At 39.1% G+C, this 18,621-nt stretch overlaps 1 protein-coding gene across 1 annotated transcript in view; it reads left to right on the plus strand.

The window, feature by feature from the left end:
• Nucleotides 1-17,192, plus strand: part of RYBP (RING1 and YY1 binding protein) — a 73,865-nt gene extending 56,673 nt beyond the window's left edge. Inside the window, exons 3-5 of the mRNA XM_054481104.2 lie at nucleotides 12,385-12,561; nucleotides 12,675-12,773; nucleotides 13,175-17,192. Coding sequence (XP_054337079.1) covers nucleotides 12,385-12,561; nucleotides 12,675-12,773; nucleotides 13,175-13,427 — 529 coding nt within the window. The 3' untranslated portion in view covers nucleotides 13,428-17,192. The remainder of the gene's footprint in view (nucleotides 1-12,384; nucleotides 12,562-12,674; nucleotides 12,774-13,174) is intronic.
• The last annotated feature ends 1,429 nt before the right edge of the window (nucleotides 17,193-18,621 follow it).

The following is an 18,621-nucleotide window of genomic DNA, read 5'->3' on the forward strand; positions in this document are numbered from 1 at the left end:
AAGGTCGGTACTGTCTCAGAGATGTTAATCATCTAGTAGGGGGACATAGACAAGCAGGGTGGTAAATCATAATGTAGAACCTTAAGTGGTGGAGGTATGTCAGGGTGGTTTGGGAACACTGAAAACCTGACCACAAACTTATTTGCCAGGAGAAGTTGGGAAAGAAGTGGCATTTGAGCTGGGTCTTAAAGCAGGTATGGGTTTTACAGAAGAAGTATGGAGAAAAAGGGCATTGCAGAAGCTAAGGAATAGATAAGCAAATAAAACAAGTAGTAAAAGGTATCTTCTGAAAAAGATAAGATAAAGTTTAGTGTGGCTTGAGTTCCTGTGAATGAGAGGCCTGGGACAGTGAGTGTGGAGAAAAAGCAAACTGAGAGAAATGTCTGAAGAAACTTGTGAAGAGCCTATATATCATGCTAGGGAGTTAGGATTCCATTCTGTTAGCAGCAGGCTGTGGCAGAGTTTTAAGCAGAGGAAAGGGAATTCACCTTTTCTCTTTAGGCCCTTTGGTCTTTAGCATCATGTATGATAGCTAGAGGGAGGACTAGAAAAGACCAGATAGGACCTTATGGACATAGGAAGATATTTAGGTCCTGAACTAGCATGGAGGAAGACAATGAAAATGAAAGGTGGGGATAGGAGATGAGAGAGTCCTTTCTGAGGTTTCCTTGGCATGTGAAGAATGAGGGTAGGGGGAGAGTTCACATACAGCGGTGTGTTCCAAACATAATCGTCTTAACTAACTGATGCTGAAGACATTAGATGATACACATTCTGATGCATTTTTTTTAAACATCATTTCACCACACTTGCTTGGAAAGTTCTTTGGAGAATTTTGCTTAGGTAAGAAAAGTACTCAAGAGTGGGAGCTGTGCAGAATTAAGTTTTTATGTAGAAGTACTTAACACCACTCTGGTCCTTCAAAATGAAAAGAGTACAGAATGAAAGAATTGATTAAGATTTTCTGACGAATGTTTTCTTTAGTTAGAGTGGACTTTGATACTTGCATGATTAATTTCTTAGGCACTAAGATGTGCATGCTTGGGTGTGTTAGGATGTGATACATGACTATTGACAGCCTCAAAGATTCTCTTCTTTATTCAAGTTTCTATTCTTATGCAAATGTTTTCTGGTTATTCTGATAAATATTTCATCCATATGTAAAAAATGACCAACATTTTAAGTTCAGAGATCACTATTTAAATTGACATACGAATTCTCATCTATCTGTGCCAATCTGTGCCCTCCCAGCCCCCAGAAAAACAAAACCGTATTTATGGAGTTGAAGGAATTATCAAACTCGGTGCTAGTGTCTCTAGTAATAGATACCAGTAATTTTAGAGTCTTCTTCACCTTTATTATTATCTGATTTTTCAGCCATTTGATCAAGTAAATAAAGATACCCTAAAACTTTTCTTCCCTTACTCAAAAGCCATTTCCTTCCCTTACTGGAAATAAAGATCATGATTACCAGAAATGTTTGAGGTATAGATGGTATTGTCACAGTTGTAATTGTGTAAAGACCATCAAATTGTCTTTCCATCTGGCAGGAGAAGAGTGATCACACATCTCAATACAGAGATAACATAGTATCAGTATACTCAGTGTTCTTGGCATTTCTCTCCCTATGTCCTACCCTTTTATAGCCTGGCCTACCAGTCAAAACAATGAACACATTGCAGATATCTTGGGCAGGCATCTTTTGATAAAACTGATGAGAGAAGTTCTCTTTGTTCTAGATTGCCCTCCCATATTTGCAAAAATTTCTACTCCCTTATATTGTATTCCTGTAGTTAAGGTTAGACATTAGCCCAGTGCTTCTCACCTGAGAGTGATTTTTTCCTTCCAGGGAACATTTGGCAATGTCTAGAAGCAAATTTGGGTGTCACAACTTGAGAGAGTATGGTACTGCTGGTGTCTAGTGGGCTGCTAAACATTTGCCGATGCATAGCACAACCCCCACAACAAAGAATTAAGGGGCCCAAAATAATCAATAATACTCACATTGTGAACGCTGCAGTTGGTGAAGTGTTGAGAATCTTCTGAAGTGAAAATGGGCTTCAAGAAAGTTTTTAATAACCAGTAATGTAATTTTTAATAACCAGTAATAACATTTTAAAGTATTAAAACAATAAAGTTTTAATAACCAGTAATTATAATAGATCTCTTGACCATGAATGAATTTATCAGGGCTGTTATTTTGTATTACTTAAGTTTTTGTTTTGTTTTAAAGGTTAGATTTGAGGGAAACCTTAAAAGTTTACCTTAGTTTAGTTGGAATCTTAATTTGATAGGTGAGGAAACTCACACCTGAGGAGGGCAGCTAGTTTAGTGTTTGTTAGGCTGTGGCTTATCTAATAGCTTCTTTCTTTGATGAATTACTAATTCTTTTGTGTTTTGGAAGTACCCATGTTTGTGACATGAACTGTAATTTCAGAATCGTTAAATGCATTTTAAATAGGATCTTTGACAGCTTTAAAGTAATTTGCAGAGCAGATTGGATTGCTTTAGTGTAATGTTTCTTGGAGAAAGACTTGATTTGTCAAATTTATTTGCATCTGAAAATAGCATTTGCTTAGAGATTCTTAGTTTCTGGGATTCATCTTAATCATTGACATGGTTTAGAAGGTACTTTTGTGTATCTTTTTTGTTGGGGGGGAAGGAGCAGTCATGTCTAAGTCACTAAACCAACAGTATGTAGTTTTAGAAGGTTTGTAAAAGGATGATGTTTATTTCTGACTTGAATGAGTTACTAAGAACATAAACTGCAAACTTGCCTGCACCTCAAGAACAGATACTTTATTTAAGTGTCTTTATTAAATACTCAATACAAGTGTCTGAGCTAAAGGAACCTTAGAGATCATTTACTCTAATCTTTTTATCAACAAAGAAATTGAAATTTGGAGGGATTATCTAACTCATCCAAAGTCACAGACTTAGGGTTCCAAGATAATATGAAAGTGAAAAGGGGAGGTCTAGGTATCTCTTCCACTAAAGGCCTGTGTCCCAGCTTGTGTGACAGAGCAGACCCCATGGAAGACGAAGGACCTCGCCAGAGGTCTGGGCTGTTGCAATCTCTTGTGTTATTATCCCATTGGACCCTTGGAAAATGAGCGTGTATCCACACACATCCAGAATGCACAGCACTGTGCCTCTACATTTAGTAGGCACTGGGAGAAGTCTGTTGCATGAGTTTGAAAACGTAAGTCAAAATGCTAAAGGTGAAACTGAGATGGAGAGGAGATGGCATAAGCCAAAATGCCAGAGATAGAGTTGAGATGGGAGAGGAGATGGCACAAGAAATGTTACATCTCTGACGCAGAGAGTAGGGCTGGATGTCCACGTAGGCTTTGCTCCTTCCAAGGAGGCAGGTGAGGAGAGGTTTGCCTCTACCTCTCCTGTAGTTGCAGTACCAGCAGCTGCCGTGGTGCTCACACTGCCTCAAATGGGACAGTGATCCTACAGCACTGCTAAACCAGATAATCAGCAAGCAAAAAAAGTCTTTTACCATAGAAGAAAGTTTATGTTGAAAATATGGAATGGAGGTATCAAAAAGAAATGTAACCATTTTCAAACAAAAGTCCATTTTCAAAACAATTTAGGAAATCTTTTTCTTTACGTGATACATCGAACTAACACATTCTTTGTCAGTGGGCATGTTCTTTGGAGAAGGGCTGAGGGAGAGCTAAAGGCCTTATTTATTATGGGACATTTACTTAAAATATTTGAATAACCACAAATAAAATTTGTTATAGGCACCACAAGAGAGAGGAAATGGAAGGAAGCCAGCTTTATAGTCTATGGCTTAAGTACTCGAAGCCCACTTTTAGAAAGTTGTTCTAGTGTTAAATAAGTTTAAGATTTTTCTTTATTCTCAAAATGTTTCCTGCAATTCGAGTCAATGCTGCTTTTCACCTTTTTTTTTTTTTTTTTTTTTTTTTTTTTGAGGAAAAATTTAAGCCTGAGAAGTTACCTTCTCAAGACTCTCTTTCTTTGCGCGCGATGCAGTAGACTTGCACAGTCCAGGTATTTGGCATGGTGCTGCAGTGGCCGTTTGCAAGCGTTTTGGTCAGAAGATCCCTTACATTTCGTAAGAGTATTAATGACACCAAGGAGCTTTTGTTCATCTTAGTTATAGATACTTCCCGTATCAGAAATTAAAACTAAGAAATGTTTAAAACATGGAAATATACAAGCTCTCAGACCAATGACATCAGACGTCATTGCTTTGGAAAGCTCCATTGTAAACTTTTGAAGAAAGGAAAGTGAAAAGGCAAGTAATGTTTTAAAATTATTATGGAAATAGTTTTGTCTCGTAGATCCTCGTGAAAGGGTCTTGGGGACACCCAAGAGGCTCTGGGACACCAAGAGTCTCTGGATCAATACTTTGAGACCCACTGGGCCGAGATAACTGTCTGTTGCTGCCAGATTGGTTTATAAAATAGATCTTTTGTTTCCAAAAATCAGAACCACTTTTAGCCCGTTTTATTTATTGAATATATGTTCCTGAGTTGCAGAAAAGTTACCCTGCTTTCCCCTATTGGTGCTCAGGTAGTTAAGTCTGTTTTCAGGGCATAAGAGACATTTTAATATCCAAAATGAGAATTTAAGGTGAAGGAGAACATTTCAGAATCTGCTGTTTATTAAGGTAAAGATACTTACTAATCGTGTGGAGCCAGTTATTTCTAACCAAGCAGTATCTGGTGTATCTGGTGAGAGTTTGTGTAACACCATGTGTGGATATTTTACAATTGAAGTTCAGTGGCCTTCCCTAAAGGCATCCTCTTTTAAAAGGGATTTCTGCAAAACCAAAATTCTCTCTGAAATATGCAGAAAAACTGGCAGCTATGTTGGTGAGGCTCCTTAGTGCTGCTGTTGCTGTTAGACAGCATAATTAACTTTAGGATGCTAACATATGCAAAGGATTTATGTCTCTAGAACCATTTCCCAGGGCAGACTTACCAGCTTCTTTCACTTGTAAATCTTTCCACTTGCCTTCCAGTATCTGAAGAAGGGTGGCAGACACATCTACGGCTGGAAAAGTAGTGCTTTGGAATGTGTGTATTATTTTTACAGGGAATTGTCTTGTGGAATATCTCTCTACATGTCCTGTTGCAAGAGCTAAGTGAATAGTACCTAATTTCGTCCTCATTTCATCCTGACCTCAGCCCTGTGAAAATAGGTGTGGCCTCATTCTCATTTCAGGTAATTTACCTTAGCTCAGTAGCAGGTCTGGATAAAGTCCAAAGGCTGTCTTAACTCCAAAGTCTATACTCTTCCTTTATACTACTCTGTTTCCCTATTACCTGTGAAGAAGACGGAAGGAAAGATCAGGGAGAAAGGGGATGACTTGAGTTTTGAAATTTTGATAGGATCAAATTTGAGGGAAGTTTTGCTTTTCTAATACAGAGCAGAGTGATTCTCTTGAGTCAAGGATGTATGTGGGAAAGAGTAACCTAGAGTGGGACTAAGACCCCCTTCAGGTCACCTAGTAGCTCCTTGTAGATGGGTCAAAGGATTTGAGAAATTGAAGAAAAGTGTTTACATGAAAGAGGAAAGTACTATTTAAGAAAAAAAAGGAACTACAAAAAACAATACTGTTTGGGAAGCAGAGGGAAATTAATAATGTCCTGCAATGTATGACCCTGGTAAAGTGACAATTGAGTTTTTAATTGTCCATATTATAATGATGGTTGGCTTCAGTCAAGTCATGAGGTCATATAGGTTCCTTGGTATATAAAAAATACAATGGAACAGACTGTATGGGTTAAGTGAACAGAAAACAAATTTTATTAATCATCAAAGCCAGAGACCAATAGTGTTTACTGGACAGTGCTGTTGGGATAAAACATTTCAGGTGCTTTCACACTTTAACACTGCTTTCCTTAGAAGTAAATATATATGTTGCCCAACTTAAAAATGGATTGTATTCCACAAACATATTTGCAATTTGGTTATTTACAACTTGGAATACATTATCTTAAACAAGTCCAGACAAAGATTTAGCCTCAGTATGGCTTTAACAAGGTACTTTTGCAAAGAAAAAAAAAGTTGTGTTCAGTTTATAAAGCATTTTCACACATGTAGCCCACCTAGTTTCCTGCAGTTGGATTTTACTACCATTCCTATTTTGTTTTTAGAATGTTTTAGTCGGCAGGTGTTAAAGAATAACAGCTGAGTTGTATACTTTGGTAGGTTCCAACCTGGGATATATGCATTTTGGGACATCAGTAATATAAAAATTCAGTCATTATTGGATGGGGTAAAATCTGTCCTAGCCATCCCAGTGCACATGTGTATGTCTGTACAGTGTACATGTATATGACCTTCTGGATGTAGGGACAGGAAAACAGGTCATATGAGAAGGCTCCTTTTAATTACAGTATCATAATGTGACTTGTCATAAAGAATCCTGATAAAGAGTACATTCAGTGGAGAGACTTGCCCAGAGTTGCTAAATTCTTTGAAGTTGCTAATTCTTAGACTAATAGATTGCCAAGGCAAGGAAGGGTTAGGGGGAACATAAAAGCAGCATATGAAGAACTCAAGGGCTCGATGTAAGCTGATTTGATGAAGACATTTTGTAGGTTGTAAGAATCTGTCTTAATTGTAAAGTACCTTTTGTTTGAGATGGAGGTTTATTGCCTTAGTTTCACAACCCGTGGGTATTTTAATTGAAAAGTGAAATGCCAGGTGGAATTCCAAAAGTGAGCACAATGAACACATGATTGATAGTTTATGAAAAGCTGGACACATAATCAAGGAAAAGATAGAATTTATTAGAGACTCTTCTTGCGCTTTATTGCCTGAATCACAAGAAGATGGCTTTGTCATCTCGTTGCTCGTTGTGGTAGCTGAGATCCAGAGAAGTATATGAGAAATGAGCAGTAAGATCTCAGGTTGCACAAGAGGAAAAGGAAAAGAAGAGTAGTACACGGGGGAAATGCCTCTTTAAAAAATAACTGTTTTGCCTGTGCTCCCTGAAAGTGGTATCAGTACACATACCAAAGCAATCCAGAAAAGGTGTCTTGTTTTCTGTTCTCATTTGTGCTCGTGTACATTTGAACTCTCTGAAGTTCTTCCTTTCCAGACACTAAGAATGCCCCAGATAAAGATCTGCTGCACTTTTTATAGAATGGACTCTTTTCTAAAATGTTAGCTGCTTAAATGCAAATAAATACTTTCCTGATGATGTCTCTTATTGAAGTTTCATAGCACATTTTCATTTATATGCTACTAAAATGGCAACAATAAACCTATAAAATAATATTTCAAGAAGACACCCTTTTCATAAGAAAATATAGTCGTGAAGAAGATACAAAAAGCTTGTTTGCTAAATTTATGAGGGAAACTGTTATTTACTATCTTGAATCTCTGGTCATTTTTTTTTTTTTTTTTTTTTTTGGAGATTGGTGGTGGCGGTGGTGATGGTGGTGATGATTGATTGGTTTTAATTTGAGACTTAGACACCAAAAGTTGTAGGCCATAGGCTCTGATCTAATATTTACCACTGTATTGTGAAGGTGTTTAACTGCTTATTTAATGTTAGTTGGGGAAACTTGAATGATCTCGGAGACTCAGACTGTCAGCTTCGTATTGAAGAAATGACTTGCCACAACATGTTGAAAGTTTTGCCCATTAAATGAGTGCTATTTACGGTGTGTTGTATGACACTTAGAAGACTTCATTAAGCAATGTGAATTTGTGGGAAGTCACTATTTCTCACCGATCAGCAGTGTTAAATATCATAATATGAGTTCATTCGTTACAGAGAATGTTCTGAAGGCAGTGGAAAGCAAGGAAAACATTCTTGCCTGTTCCCCCTGCCCCCTTCTCTTTTCTTAAGGACAACCAAGTAGTCCCCTTCTTGCCAGAGTAAGGCACGGTGAGGCTAACAAAGGTGGCAGTGGTGTTCTCAGGGAGGAGTCTAGCTAAACTGTAACTTGGGGACCTGAGTTTTTCAATCCGTAGTACCCTCATCACTCTTTTTATCTCACATTGCCACCCCTGACACACACGCCAGGCTGCACTCTTTAAAGGCATACCTGTAGAGTGTTTAAGGATACCTGAAGATAAGAGGAGTCCATGAAGAGTCCAGATGGAGCTGAACCTTGGGTGAATTTCTTGCTCTTTCTGCTCCTCAGTCTTCCTAAGTTGTAAAATGGAGATGACAATTCCTCCTTGAGGGGATGTTATGCTGACTCTGACTTCTTGATGTGCCTGTCCTGTGATAGCTTTGAAAAGATTCTACCTCTGTCCCATGTGAGGTACATTTGTAAAGTTTAACCAACCTGGAGAGCCTGGCACAGCGTCCCAGGAGTGGAATGTGGGAGTGTGCATAGCTCTCAGTGAAAATTGGACTTTCTCATTCTTCCACTTGCCATGCAGCGAAGAGAGTATTAGCCCAGAAGTGGGGAGGGGACAGATGGCAAGAGCTGCCAGAACAGCTCTGATGGCGCAGCATCTTTATATGGGAGGGCTCAGCCTGGTGGCCCTTGTATTTTTCTTTTCCTTTGCCTTCCAAAAGGTGAATTTCCCTACCTCATCCCCTGCCCCCCAACTCTAGGAGTACTGTGGCATTTATTGGGAGAAATAGTTTGAAAAAGCAGTTACGCTAATTAAGATGATAAATGCTCACCTGTTGTTGAGGGGTTTGGGTGGGGAAGGGGGCAAGTGATGGTTTAAGGGTTAGGTTGTCATTTAAGGACACATAGAGGACATTCAGAACACAGCAGTAGTTTTCAAACAACACAGGTAGTTTAGCAGATGCCCCATTTTTCTTGGTAATAACCAGATCCCAAATAGTCTTGCGACCTTTTCATTTGTGAAGTTTTGGTTTGTTGACCAACAGAGGGAGGAACACTTCACCATACTAGTCAAACATTTTCTTAGGAGCAACTGAGATATTCACCCAGTTGTGCTTATATGTTGCATTTTAGGAGGACTTATGGCTGAAATTTACCTTTTGTACGTACAGACTTCATCCTGTAGATACTGGATTGTGTTGCATGCACTGAGGAATTCTGAGCGTGCATTTGCTGAACTGTTGAACGATATCAGTGGCAGAACCATCCAGAGGGCGCCTTACATGTTGTCTACAGTGTGCCAATAAATAGTCCTGGCAGATGGGCCGTGTTTTAGGAAATAAGTCATTTTGGATAAGCATGATCTCTGGGTAGTGGAGACCTGCTTCTTTTAGGCATACCATATTCATGCTATTAAGAGTAATTTGTGAGATGCAAGTAAATTTCCTATTCTCTCTCTGTTCATCACTTGCTCTCTTTTCTTCTGTACTGTCCAAACCAGGCACTGCTTTCGATCTCCGTGGTTCATTTAATCTCTTTTCTGATTTCTCATTTCCAAATTCTGCTCACGACCCCTACACTATCTCTGCCATATTGCCTGCCTCCCTGGAAAGGGAGAGGCCAACTGAGAGAACGTCCTCAGATTGTCATCTTTCTAGTAAAAATGTCACTTTATCTTTACCTAGCATCTCTCTCGTGTCTCAGCAGAAAGTGTCCCCATTCCTTTCCCCAGGCCGTTTGTTTGATTGTGTTCTTTCTCTCCCTTTGACCAGTGATTTAACCTCTCTGTCTTGCATGCCCTCTATCGTTCTCCCTTTTTGATTGTACAGCATCATCCAAGACCCTATTTCCTACAGAAATTCTTCTCAGTTTGCTTGGGTAATAAGCAGAGCAATCTCTTAACTCAGCACCACAGTTCTGAGGTAAGGAAGAGCTCCTGTGCTCTTCCTCTGACAACCTTCAGGCTCTTAATTCTTGCCGCCCTGATCCCACATAGCCTGCTCTCCTAAAAGTCACCAGCGACCTCGATTTCCAAAGCTTGGACCCTCTTCTCAATTTGCATCCTACTTGGTCTTTCTCTGCAGTGTTCATTTATTCATACAGTAGATAATTTTATTGAGTACCTAGCACTGCTTAATGCCACGATGACAAAAGATGATTAAATGTGGTCTTTACTATGGAGTAGTACACAGTTGATTGACAGTTACAGTGTAATGTGATAAGTGACAACTTTTATAGGTTGTCCTGGAGTAAGGTAGGCTCCTCCATCTCAGATTGGATGGGCCTGGTGATTAGGCTGAGATTTCTCTGGGGCCAAGCACCTGGCTTACCTTTGATTCTCTCTGTGTTTAGGATAGTCTTAAATTGGTGTTCAGCTGTCCTCTCTTGTTCTTGGATCAGATTTCTCTGGCGTAAAGTACCCATATTGGCTTAATTGAAACTCTTCATCAGGGTGTAGTTTCTCATAAAGTTTGAGTGGTTTATTCACATTATTAACTCTGGCTACATTATTTCATTTTAACACCTGAATATTGGTTAATGTATGGTAGTTTATTTTAGCACTAATTTAAACTGTTTGGTAATCCCTGTAGACATCTAATCTGTGGCCCCAGTGAGTGCATGTGCAATGTTTTGTAACGGTCATTTTTTTTTTTTAACTATTAACACAATCATACTTCCTCTTTAAAAGGAGTAAAATGTGTTAGAATGGCTACTGCTGCTGTTAGAATCTGTGAAAAAGGGAAAGTCACCTTTCACTTAGGGAGTCCTTTGTGTTTCTTGGAAGAGAGGGGCTTAGAGTAAGTACATGCCCCTTCTCCAGGGTGCTTTCACATGTGTTTGAATCAATCCCTTGTCACTTGTGATCCAGGCTCAGGTAATACAAGGTTTCATGGTATGCCATCCCATGACCAAAACTTGCATTGCTAGAGGCCAGTGGCAAACTTGCTCTGAGCTTGCCCCTTTTTTTGCAGTGTTTTCTTGCAAAGCCGTGACCAGTACTGAAACACTCAGAATATACCCAGTTCAATGCTCAGATTAACTTTGATACTGTCATGGCATAAGCATCTGTCGCTACCTCTCCTGCGTCACCTGTCAGCTGTATCATAGCCACTGCTCAAGAGGTGCTCCAGTAACCACACTTAGCTTAGGGAGCCAGCATGTCATGCGCCTAGTGACTCTCATTTTGTTTCCTGGTAAAGAATAGCAACATTGGCCAGGTGCAGTGGTTCACACCGTATTACCCCAGCACTTTGGGAGGCCGAGGTGGGTGGATTGGGATCCGTTCAAGATCAGCCTGGCCAACATAGTGAAACCCTGTCTTTACTAAAAATACAAAAATTAGCCAGGCATGGTGGCAGGCGCCTGCAGTCCAACCAAGCTACTCAGGAGGCTGAGTCAGGAGAATCGCTCAAACCTGGAAGGTGGAGGTTGTAGTGAGCCAAGATCGTGCCACTGCATTCCAGCCTGGGCAACAGAGTGAGACTGTCTCAAAACAAAAAAGAATAGCAGCATTAGGTAAGAATGCAGCAGCTTTGTTTTGGGTTTTGTTTTTAGATTTTTGTTTTCTAATCCTCCACCACTGACTCTCCCATTGATGAGTCAGACTTGGTCTGTCCAGTTATTTTTCTCCAGTCCATTTCTCCATCCTGGGGAATTGGAGAGGGAGCTGTCGGTTCTGAAGGGGACTATAACATTGTGGCAGCCAGTTGTTTTACTTTGTTAATGAACCATTTGTATATTTGTTTTCCATCTTAAACTTGGAGAGTTTATTATATTGTAAATGTCTTATCTAGATGGGAATGTCTTGGAGAGTTAATATTATGTAGAAATAAAGCATAGGCATTCCTCTCTCCCTTTCTCGTTTAGGGCTGTGAATGGTCATGCATTATGAAAGTGTTTGGCATCTCTTAGAATTTGTGAACAATAGTGCTAAGAGCCAGTGTCAGTTGGAGATTGGCACAGACATAATGGTTTATGGCACAATGAATGTGTCACTTGTGTAAGATTTTTTTACAGTGACTTTCAGTCTTCACTCCCTTGGGAGCTAGTATGAACCATAGTTACCTTTATTGCTCTATATGTGTTGTCTGTGCCAATCACAGAGCTGCAGGGGAGCAGAACAAGTTGGAATAATTAGATTGAGGAGTGAATGTCACACTTCTAATTTCATTCTCTTTTCAAGGGATTACCAGTGTCCATTTAATAAAATGAGATTAACCCTCTGCAGCAGGAGTACTTGAAAGCTGTCAGTCAGTATAATCTTGACGGCTTGAAAGTAGTGTTCTCAGCGCTCTTAGAAACACTGTCATGTTTTATTGGCTCAAAAACTATTTTACTGCACAGGGATGTGTATGTTAGTGTTATCACATGTGAATGTATCGTTTCCTTTGAAAAAGGAAAAGTTTAGTATCCATACTAAATAATCCATACAAAATAATGCAGAAAGAACATGTACCTTATAATTTAGTTTTGAGTTGGCAGTTATCAGTAATAAAATACCCAAGGAATGTGAGACCAGATAAAAATGTTTTAAAAATTTATAAAGGAAATAGTGATATATGTTTTTTGAACATTTCAGAAAACCTCGGATCAATTCTCAGCTGGTGGCACAACAAGTGGCACAACAGTATGCCACCCCACCACCCCCTAAAAAGGAGAAGAAGGAGAAAGTTGAAAAGCAGGACAAAGAGAAACCTGAGAAAGACAAGGAAATTAGTCCTAGTGTTACCAAGAAAAATACCAACAAGAAAACCAAGTAAGTTTCTGGTTAACTAAGTACAGGATATTACTTTGCAAGTGAATTCAAGATATCTTCTAAATGCCTGGTTTTTTTTGTTTGTTCGTTTGTTTTGTATCTCCCTCATTTAGACCAAAGTCTGACATTCTGAAAGATCCTCCTAGTGAAGCAAACAGCATACAGTCTGCAAATGCCACAACAAAGACCAGCGAAACAAATCACACCTCAAGGTACTTGGAAACTAGAATGACATACTAAATTACTGCTCTGATTTATTTAATTGTAATCATGAATCCAGGGTGGTTTTGTGCCTTGGGTTTGTAGGCTAAGAAGGTGAAGAGCTAAGTGTGGGTGGGGCTGGTGACTTTTTCCCTTTTTTAAATACTGTGGCCAGAACAGGAAACAGATAATAGTAATTTTACATTGGTCCCAAGCCTTGCTATCTGTGCTTGTTGGATTATTGCTAAAACTGAGCAGCATGCTCTGTAGTTGGCTTTGGTATGTGTGGTAGGCAGTTCAGATTCATTGCCACAGTGTCATGAAGTCTTGTGTGTATTGATGATATTCTGCCAGAAGCTGTTTTTGATCCATAACTTATTAATTGGCTCTTCCCCTGTGGTGTTGCTTCTAGGCCCCGGCTGAAAAACGTGGACAGGAGCACTGCACAGCAGTTGGCAGTAACTGTGGGCAACGTCACCGTCATTATCACAGACTTTAAGGAAAAGACTCGCTCCTCATCGACATCCTCATCCACAGTGACCTCCAGTGCAGGGTCAGAACAGCAGAACCAGAGCAGCTCGGGGTCAGAGAGCACAGACAAGGGCTCCTCCCGTTCCTCCACGCCAAAGGGCGACATGTCAGCAGTCAATGATGAATCTTTCTGAAATTGCACATGGAATTGTGAAAACTATGAATCAGGGTATGAAATTCAAATCCTCCACCTGCCCATGCTGCTTGCATCCCTGGAGAATCTTCTGTGGACATCGACCTCTTAGTGATGCTGCCAGGATAATTTCTGCTTGCCATGGGCATCTGGCCACCAAGGAATTTCGCACCCTGACGATTACTCTTGACACTTTTATGTATTCCATTGTTTTATATGATTTTCCTAACAATCATTTATAATTGGATGTGCTCCTGAATCTACTTTTTATAAAAAAAAAAAAAATCTGCTGTGCACAATTTTCCATGTACATTACAACTGGTTTTTTGTTTTCGTTTTGTTGCCGGGGGGGAGGGTTGGGAGGGGGAGGGAACTTTTATTTATTGTGTTCACAAACTCCATCCTTTCAGTATATCCTTTTAAGTTTAGTTCTTTCTTCCAGTTATACTATGTACTATCAGTTTTGATATAACTATATATATATAAATATAAAATTATATATAAAGGGTTATTTGAAACCAATCCATGGCAACGCTGGTGCTTGATACACTGTGAAGTGAATACAACATTGAACAGTTACAGATCTGGGACAGTCCCTTCTATGAAAGTGCTGAAATTTAATTAAAATCAGTCTTACATGAAGTATGTTCCAATCCATGTGGGAACTTGACTCTCTCATCTGTCTAAAGAGTACTGGACGATATAAAAATATATATTTTTTAAACAATGTGATCTCAAATTTAAAGACTGCTCCAGATAGCCTGCATTTGCAATGGAATAACTGACAAATCACAAGTGGTTTAGTTGGGGAGGGCTTTGATCATTCAAAAGTAACTAAAGTAGCTCCAGAATGCCAAGTATTCATGTAAATTACGGTTACATGTTATCATTTGCTGTTCTTACATAAGCACTCATGAAAATATGGTATTCTGTAACTCGAATTCCATCCATTTTCCAGACCTCTACTCATGTCTGAGGTAAATCTAGAAATTGTCTTAGTTTTAGGATTGAAACAGTCTATAAACTGTATTTTCAGTCCATACAGGAAGCTAGTCCCTTGTTTCTACTTTCTACATGACATTGCAGTGGTGGTTTCTGTAATTAAAATTTGTTTGCCTCATGTCCTTTGTCTCATAAACCTTCACTCTACCGATTCAGTTGTGAGCATTTTTTTCCTTCTCAAAACCTACTATGATTTGTTTTACTGAACAAAGGTTATCAACCACACATCCAGTCCTGACATGGAGCTTTTCAGTGTTTGGAGACATTTCTCAGTCCCCTGCTGTGGTAGGAACTCCAGTGGTGAACGGCTTGCGCGCCTGCAGCCAGAGTTGCAGGGAAAGCTTGTACTTACCGCGAGCAGCATGTAATCTTTTTTCTTCCTGGACATAAAGATAGCTTGAATAAACTGTTCTATTTCATTCTCTTCACTCTTTTTACTGTCTTGCAAAAAAAAAATAATAATAATCAAAGACCACTAATAAGATTCCACCTCTCCTTATTAAAATAATTTTTTAAAATTTTGTTTTGCTTTTGTTTGGATGTGGGGTCTCTCTTCTATTTGACTTTTACATTTAGATACAGAGTTTGTAGTACTACAGAGACATTTCAAGCATGAGAATTTGAGGTTACCTCTCTTTATTTGACCTTTAGGGACTCACGGGAGGGCAGCCCAATTTGTAATGAAGCACCACATTTTGGTGTTAAAAACCTGGTTTGCTTAATAATAGAAGTAATTTCTGTCTGTGGAGGCAACAAATAAAAAAATTAACAGCTTGAATTGAGTAGCCAACAGGAAAGGTTCCTTTCACATTTACATTAAAACTATTCTGTAGTTGCTAATGTATCATAATTTAAATTCTTTTCTCAAAGGTATAGATGATAAAGCAGTGCCATTTGTTGCTGTGGTCCTATTCTCAAATGCATGGACAATGTTCCCCCCTTTTTAAAATAATGCTTGTGTCTGGGATGCAAGCTATGCTTATCTTTTTAAATACATTTTTAAAGTATTTATTAATGAACCAAAGGAAATCAGATGCTTTCTATGAGCATCAGAATATATAATACATAGTGATTTGACTATGAATTTTAAATCCACATTTTAATATTAGTGGGATATTGCAAAGACATTCCTTCTAAAGTTTTAATATTCCTTTTATTAAGGGTCTCAGGGAGGGTAAATTAGTCAGCCATATTTATTTTCCAGAGGTTTAAGAAATTGCTGTTTTTAACTTTTTAAAAAAAATGCCACCAAACTCAACATAGGTTGCACTGCTTTTTGAACCAATAACTGTTGGTATGCACTTTGTTCAGACACACTGTGTACTTTTTCAAAAACTAGTTTCATGTAAAGTGATTGGACCCCATAGATTAGTGGAAAAAGCTGATTAACCAGCTACTCATAGGCTGCTAATTCATTCATGCCAATGTTTTGGTTTTTCAGTTTTGCCTCCGTGATAAATTAAAGAATGGGGAGGGGTGAAGGAAGGGGAAGAAGATTGCTTTAGAACAAGTGGCATGAAATTACCATCTTCATAGAAACCGCAGCTAACAGTGAGAGTTACCTAAGCAATCAGATGTTACAGGGCCAGCCCTTTAGCTGCTGTGATGTATTCTGTTGGGTAATGAGGTAGTAGGTACTTTATAGACTTTTAATTTTGGAAATTGATGACGTCCCTCAGGCATGTATTCTGGAAATGGAATTCCTGTAACTTCCTGTGTCTGCAGTGTGCCCTACAATTAGTAGGCAGCGCGTAAAAACACTAGTGTAGATTACAAAGATACTTATTAAAAGAGGACCAGAAATACTTGGTATTCAGTGGCACAGAAAGCAGGTTAAACAAACAAAAAGCACAGTGTTTTGCTTGCAAGTTTCCATTTGTTTTAATACCACGCAATCTTTCACACTCGTGCGTGTGCGCGCACACAGAGCTTACCTGACTTGCTCTACTTGAGTCATGCAGTTAAAAAAAAAAAAAGACATCTTGACACCCACACAATATTCTAATCAAAACCTTTCAGTTTCAATCTGGATATTTAAAAACATTGGCAGAAGCTTCTGTGAGTTTAGTTCCACTAAGATGTTTCACCTGCCTTATCAAGACCATTCTCAGTCTACTTTTTTAAGCTACCGTATCTTAAATTATTGAAAATTTATTAATTGCTGAATATATAATAACCTTTGCTTGTATGTAACCGAAAATGGTTTAAGAGCCAACATTTAGAGTATGACAATGGAGCTGAACAGTTTTTAATGCGCAAGCAGTTCTGTTCTTGTGTATGACTTGTAACCTTAATTTACTGTGTAAAGATGGTTACATTATTTCCTTAGCTTTGTTTGTTGGAGACAAATAGAGAATGCTTGTTAAGTATGTCAAAACAATCTTGTGAATTTTTGTTAATGTATTATACGAGCTATATTTTTCATTTGCCCAGAAAGACAGCTTGTATAACGCTTTTGGAAGTTTCTGCTCTGTAATGTCTTTAGAGCTGACAGTCTGTTAGGTTTGTTTTTTTCTTCATGCTAAAGTGTCAGTTGGTGGTTTTGTGAACTGGTCAAAAATTCACAGGTCTTAAATGTTTTGGGGGAAATTTATATTGGACACTGCTCTTTGTCTAGCAAATAAAAGATGTTAATATATTCCTGTTACTGGCATGTGCACGACTATGTTATTAGAAGCCACTTTATCATTTTCCTGCTTTAAATAGAAATGTCTATTTATGAATTCTGCTTGTAGTTTTTTCACAAATAAAATAGTAAAATTTACATTGGAAATCTTTATTTTTGTGTGTATAGATTTTAGCCTTTAGAATAATAGTTAATTTTTAATCTGTGGAATATTTCCAATGTGAATAGGAAGCTCACTTTGTATTTTAGAACTCGTTATTCAGAAGCTGAAATAGCTGGGTATCTTAAGTACATACCTCAAAGATGCAAAAGGACATAATTGAGCAAAAGAATCACCAAAATTTGAAAGAAAATGAACTGTCTCCTAAGGTAACCTTTGAGATAGATTGCAATGATGTAAAGGAAGGAAATGGGATTTAAGGAAAGAAAATGGAGATGATGCTAAGATTTGCTAATTGAGGATTGAAAATCCTCAAAAGACAACCCCTGTTCCTGGCCAACTGGATTTAGGTGAACTATGTCTGAGAGATGTGAATAAAGTGTGTTACTAACCTAAAAGCCACAGAAGCTCACTTATTGCCCCATGCTAGGGAGACTCCTGCCTGCTTCTGCAGGTGCTGAGGCATACCAGTCTATATAACCTTCCAAAGAATTAAGAAACCACTTAAAACACGTCAAGATCCATCCCCAATTATTTTGTCCTGGGTCTGCACCTGAACTAGCACTGGAAGGAAGAGAGTGTAAATAGTGCAGGATGTTGAGTTGAAAATGGGTCTGTTCTGATAAAACAGCAAGTTCCATTCTTTGTCCTCATTTTTTAGTACTGAACGTGACCCAAGTTTGGCCCCTCAGAAGTCTTGGAAAGGATCTGGAAGGGTTGAAGGACAGGGATTGGATGGGGTCTCTGATGTTTCCCACAGGCCATTTTGGATACAGACGTGCAATCTGCTAACCCCATGCCCCTCTGCTTGCTTTTGTGCCTGAGGAGTTCACTGTGAGGGCCCCCATTGCTGCTGGCACTGGTACCATCCTTTGGAGGAGGATGGAAATTGTCTCCCATACCAGGTGTGGACCAAAGCAAGCACTTGGCCTTTATAGGCGAGGCACAAGGAAGAGTCGTTTCTTTCCAGTTGTGTGGACGGAAAGGGAGGCAAAAAGCTTTTCTCTAGTCCTCAGCCAAACTCTAGTGTTAACACCAAGTGTCCAGACCCCCATTGAGAAATCCCATGGCTAGAGTGTGACAGGATCATGGAAGCAGCTCTTGCTCAATTATTCTTGATCAAGGGTGGAATGACAACTTCAGCCAGCAAGGGCCCAGGCTTGTGCTCTCTGATTTCATAGCCATGCGGCATGGAAATGGAAACCAGCCAGACTCCACTTTGGGCAGTGAAGAGAACATAAGGGACGTCCAGGAGGCCCTGGGTCTAGCACACCCCTGACCTCCCAGCGGTTCTGGAAGGCCACTCCTAACCCTTCAAACCATAGCAAGGAAGGTTAGAGCCATCTTTGTGTTAGGATCAAAACTCTTGAGAAGGTTCTGTTTGCTAACCACTGAGGGAAGCCCACG

The sequence above is a fragment of the Pongo pygmaeus genome, chromosome 2 (genome assembly GCF_028885625.2).
Source record: "Pongo pygmaeus isolate AG05252 chromosome 2, NHGRI_mPonPyg2-v2.0_pri, whole genome shotgun sequence".
Taxonomy (NCBI): Eukaryota; Metazoa; Chordata; class Mammalia; order Primates; family Hominidae; genus Pongo; species Pongo pygmaeus.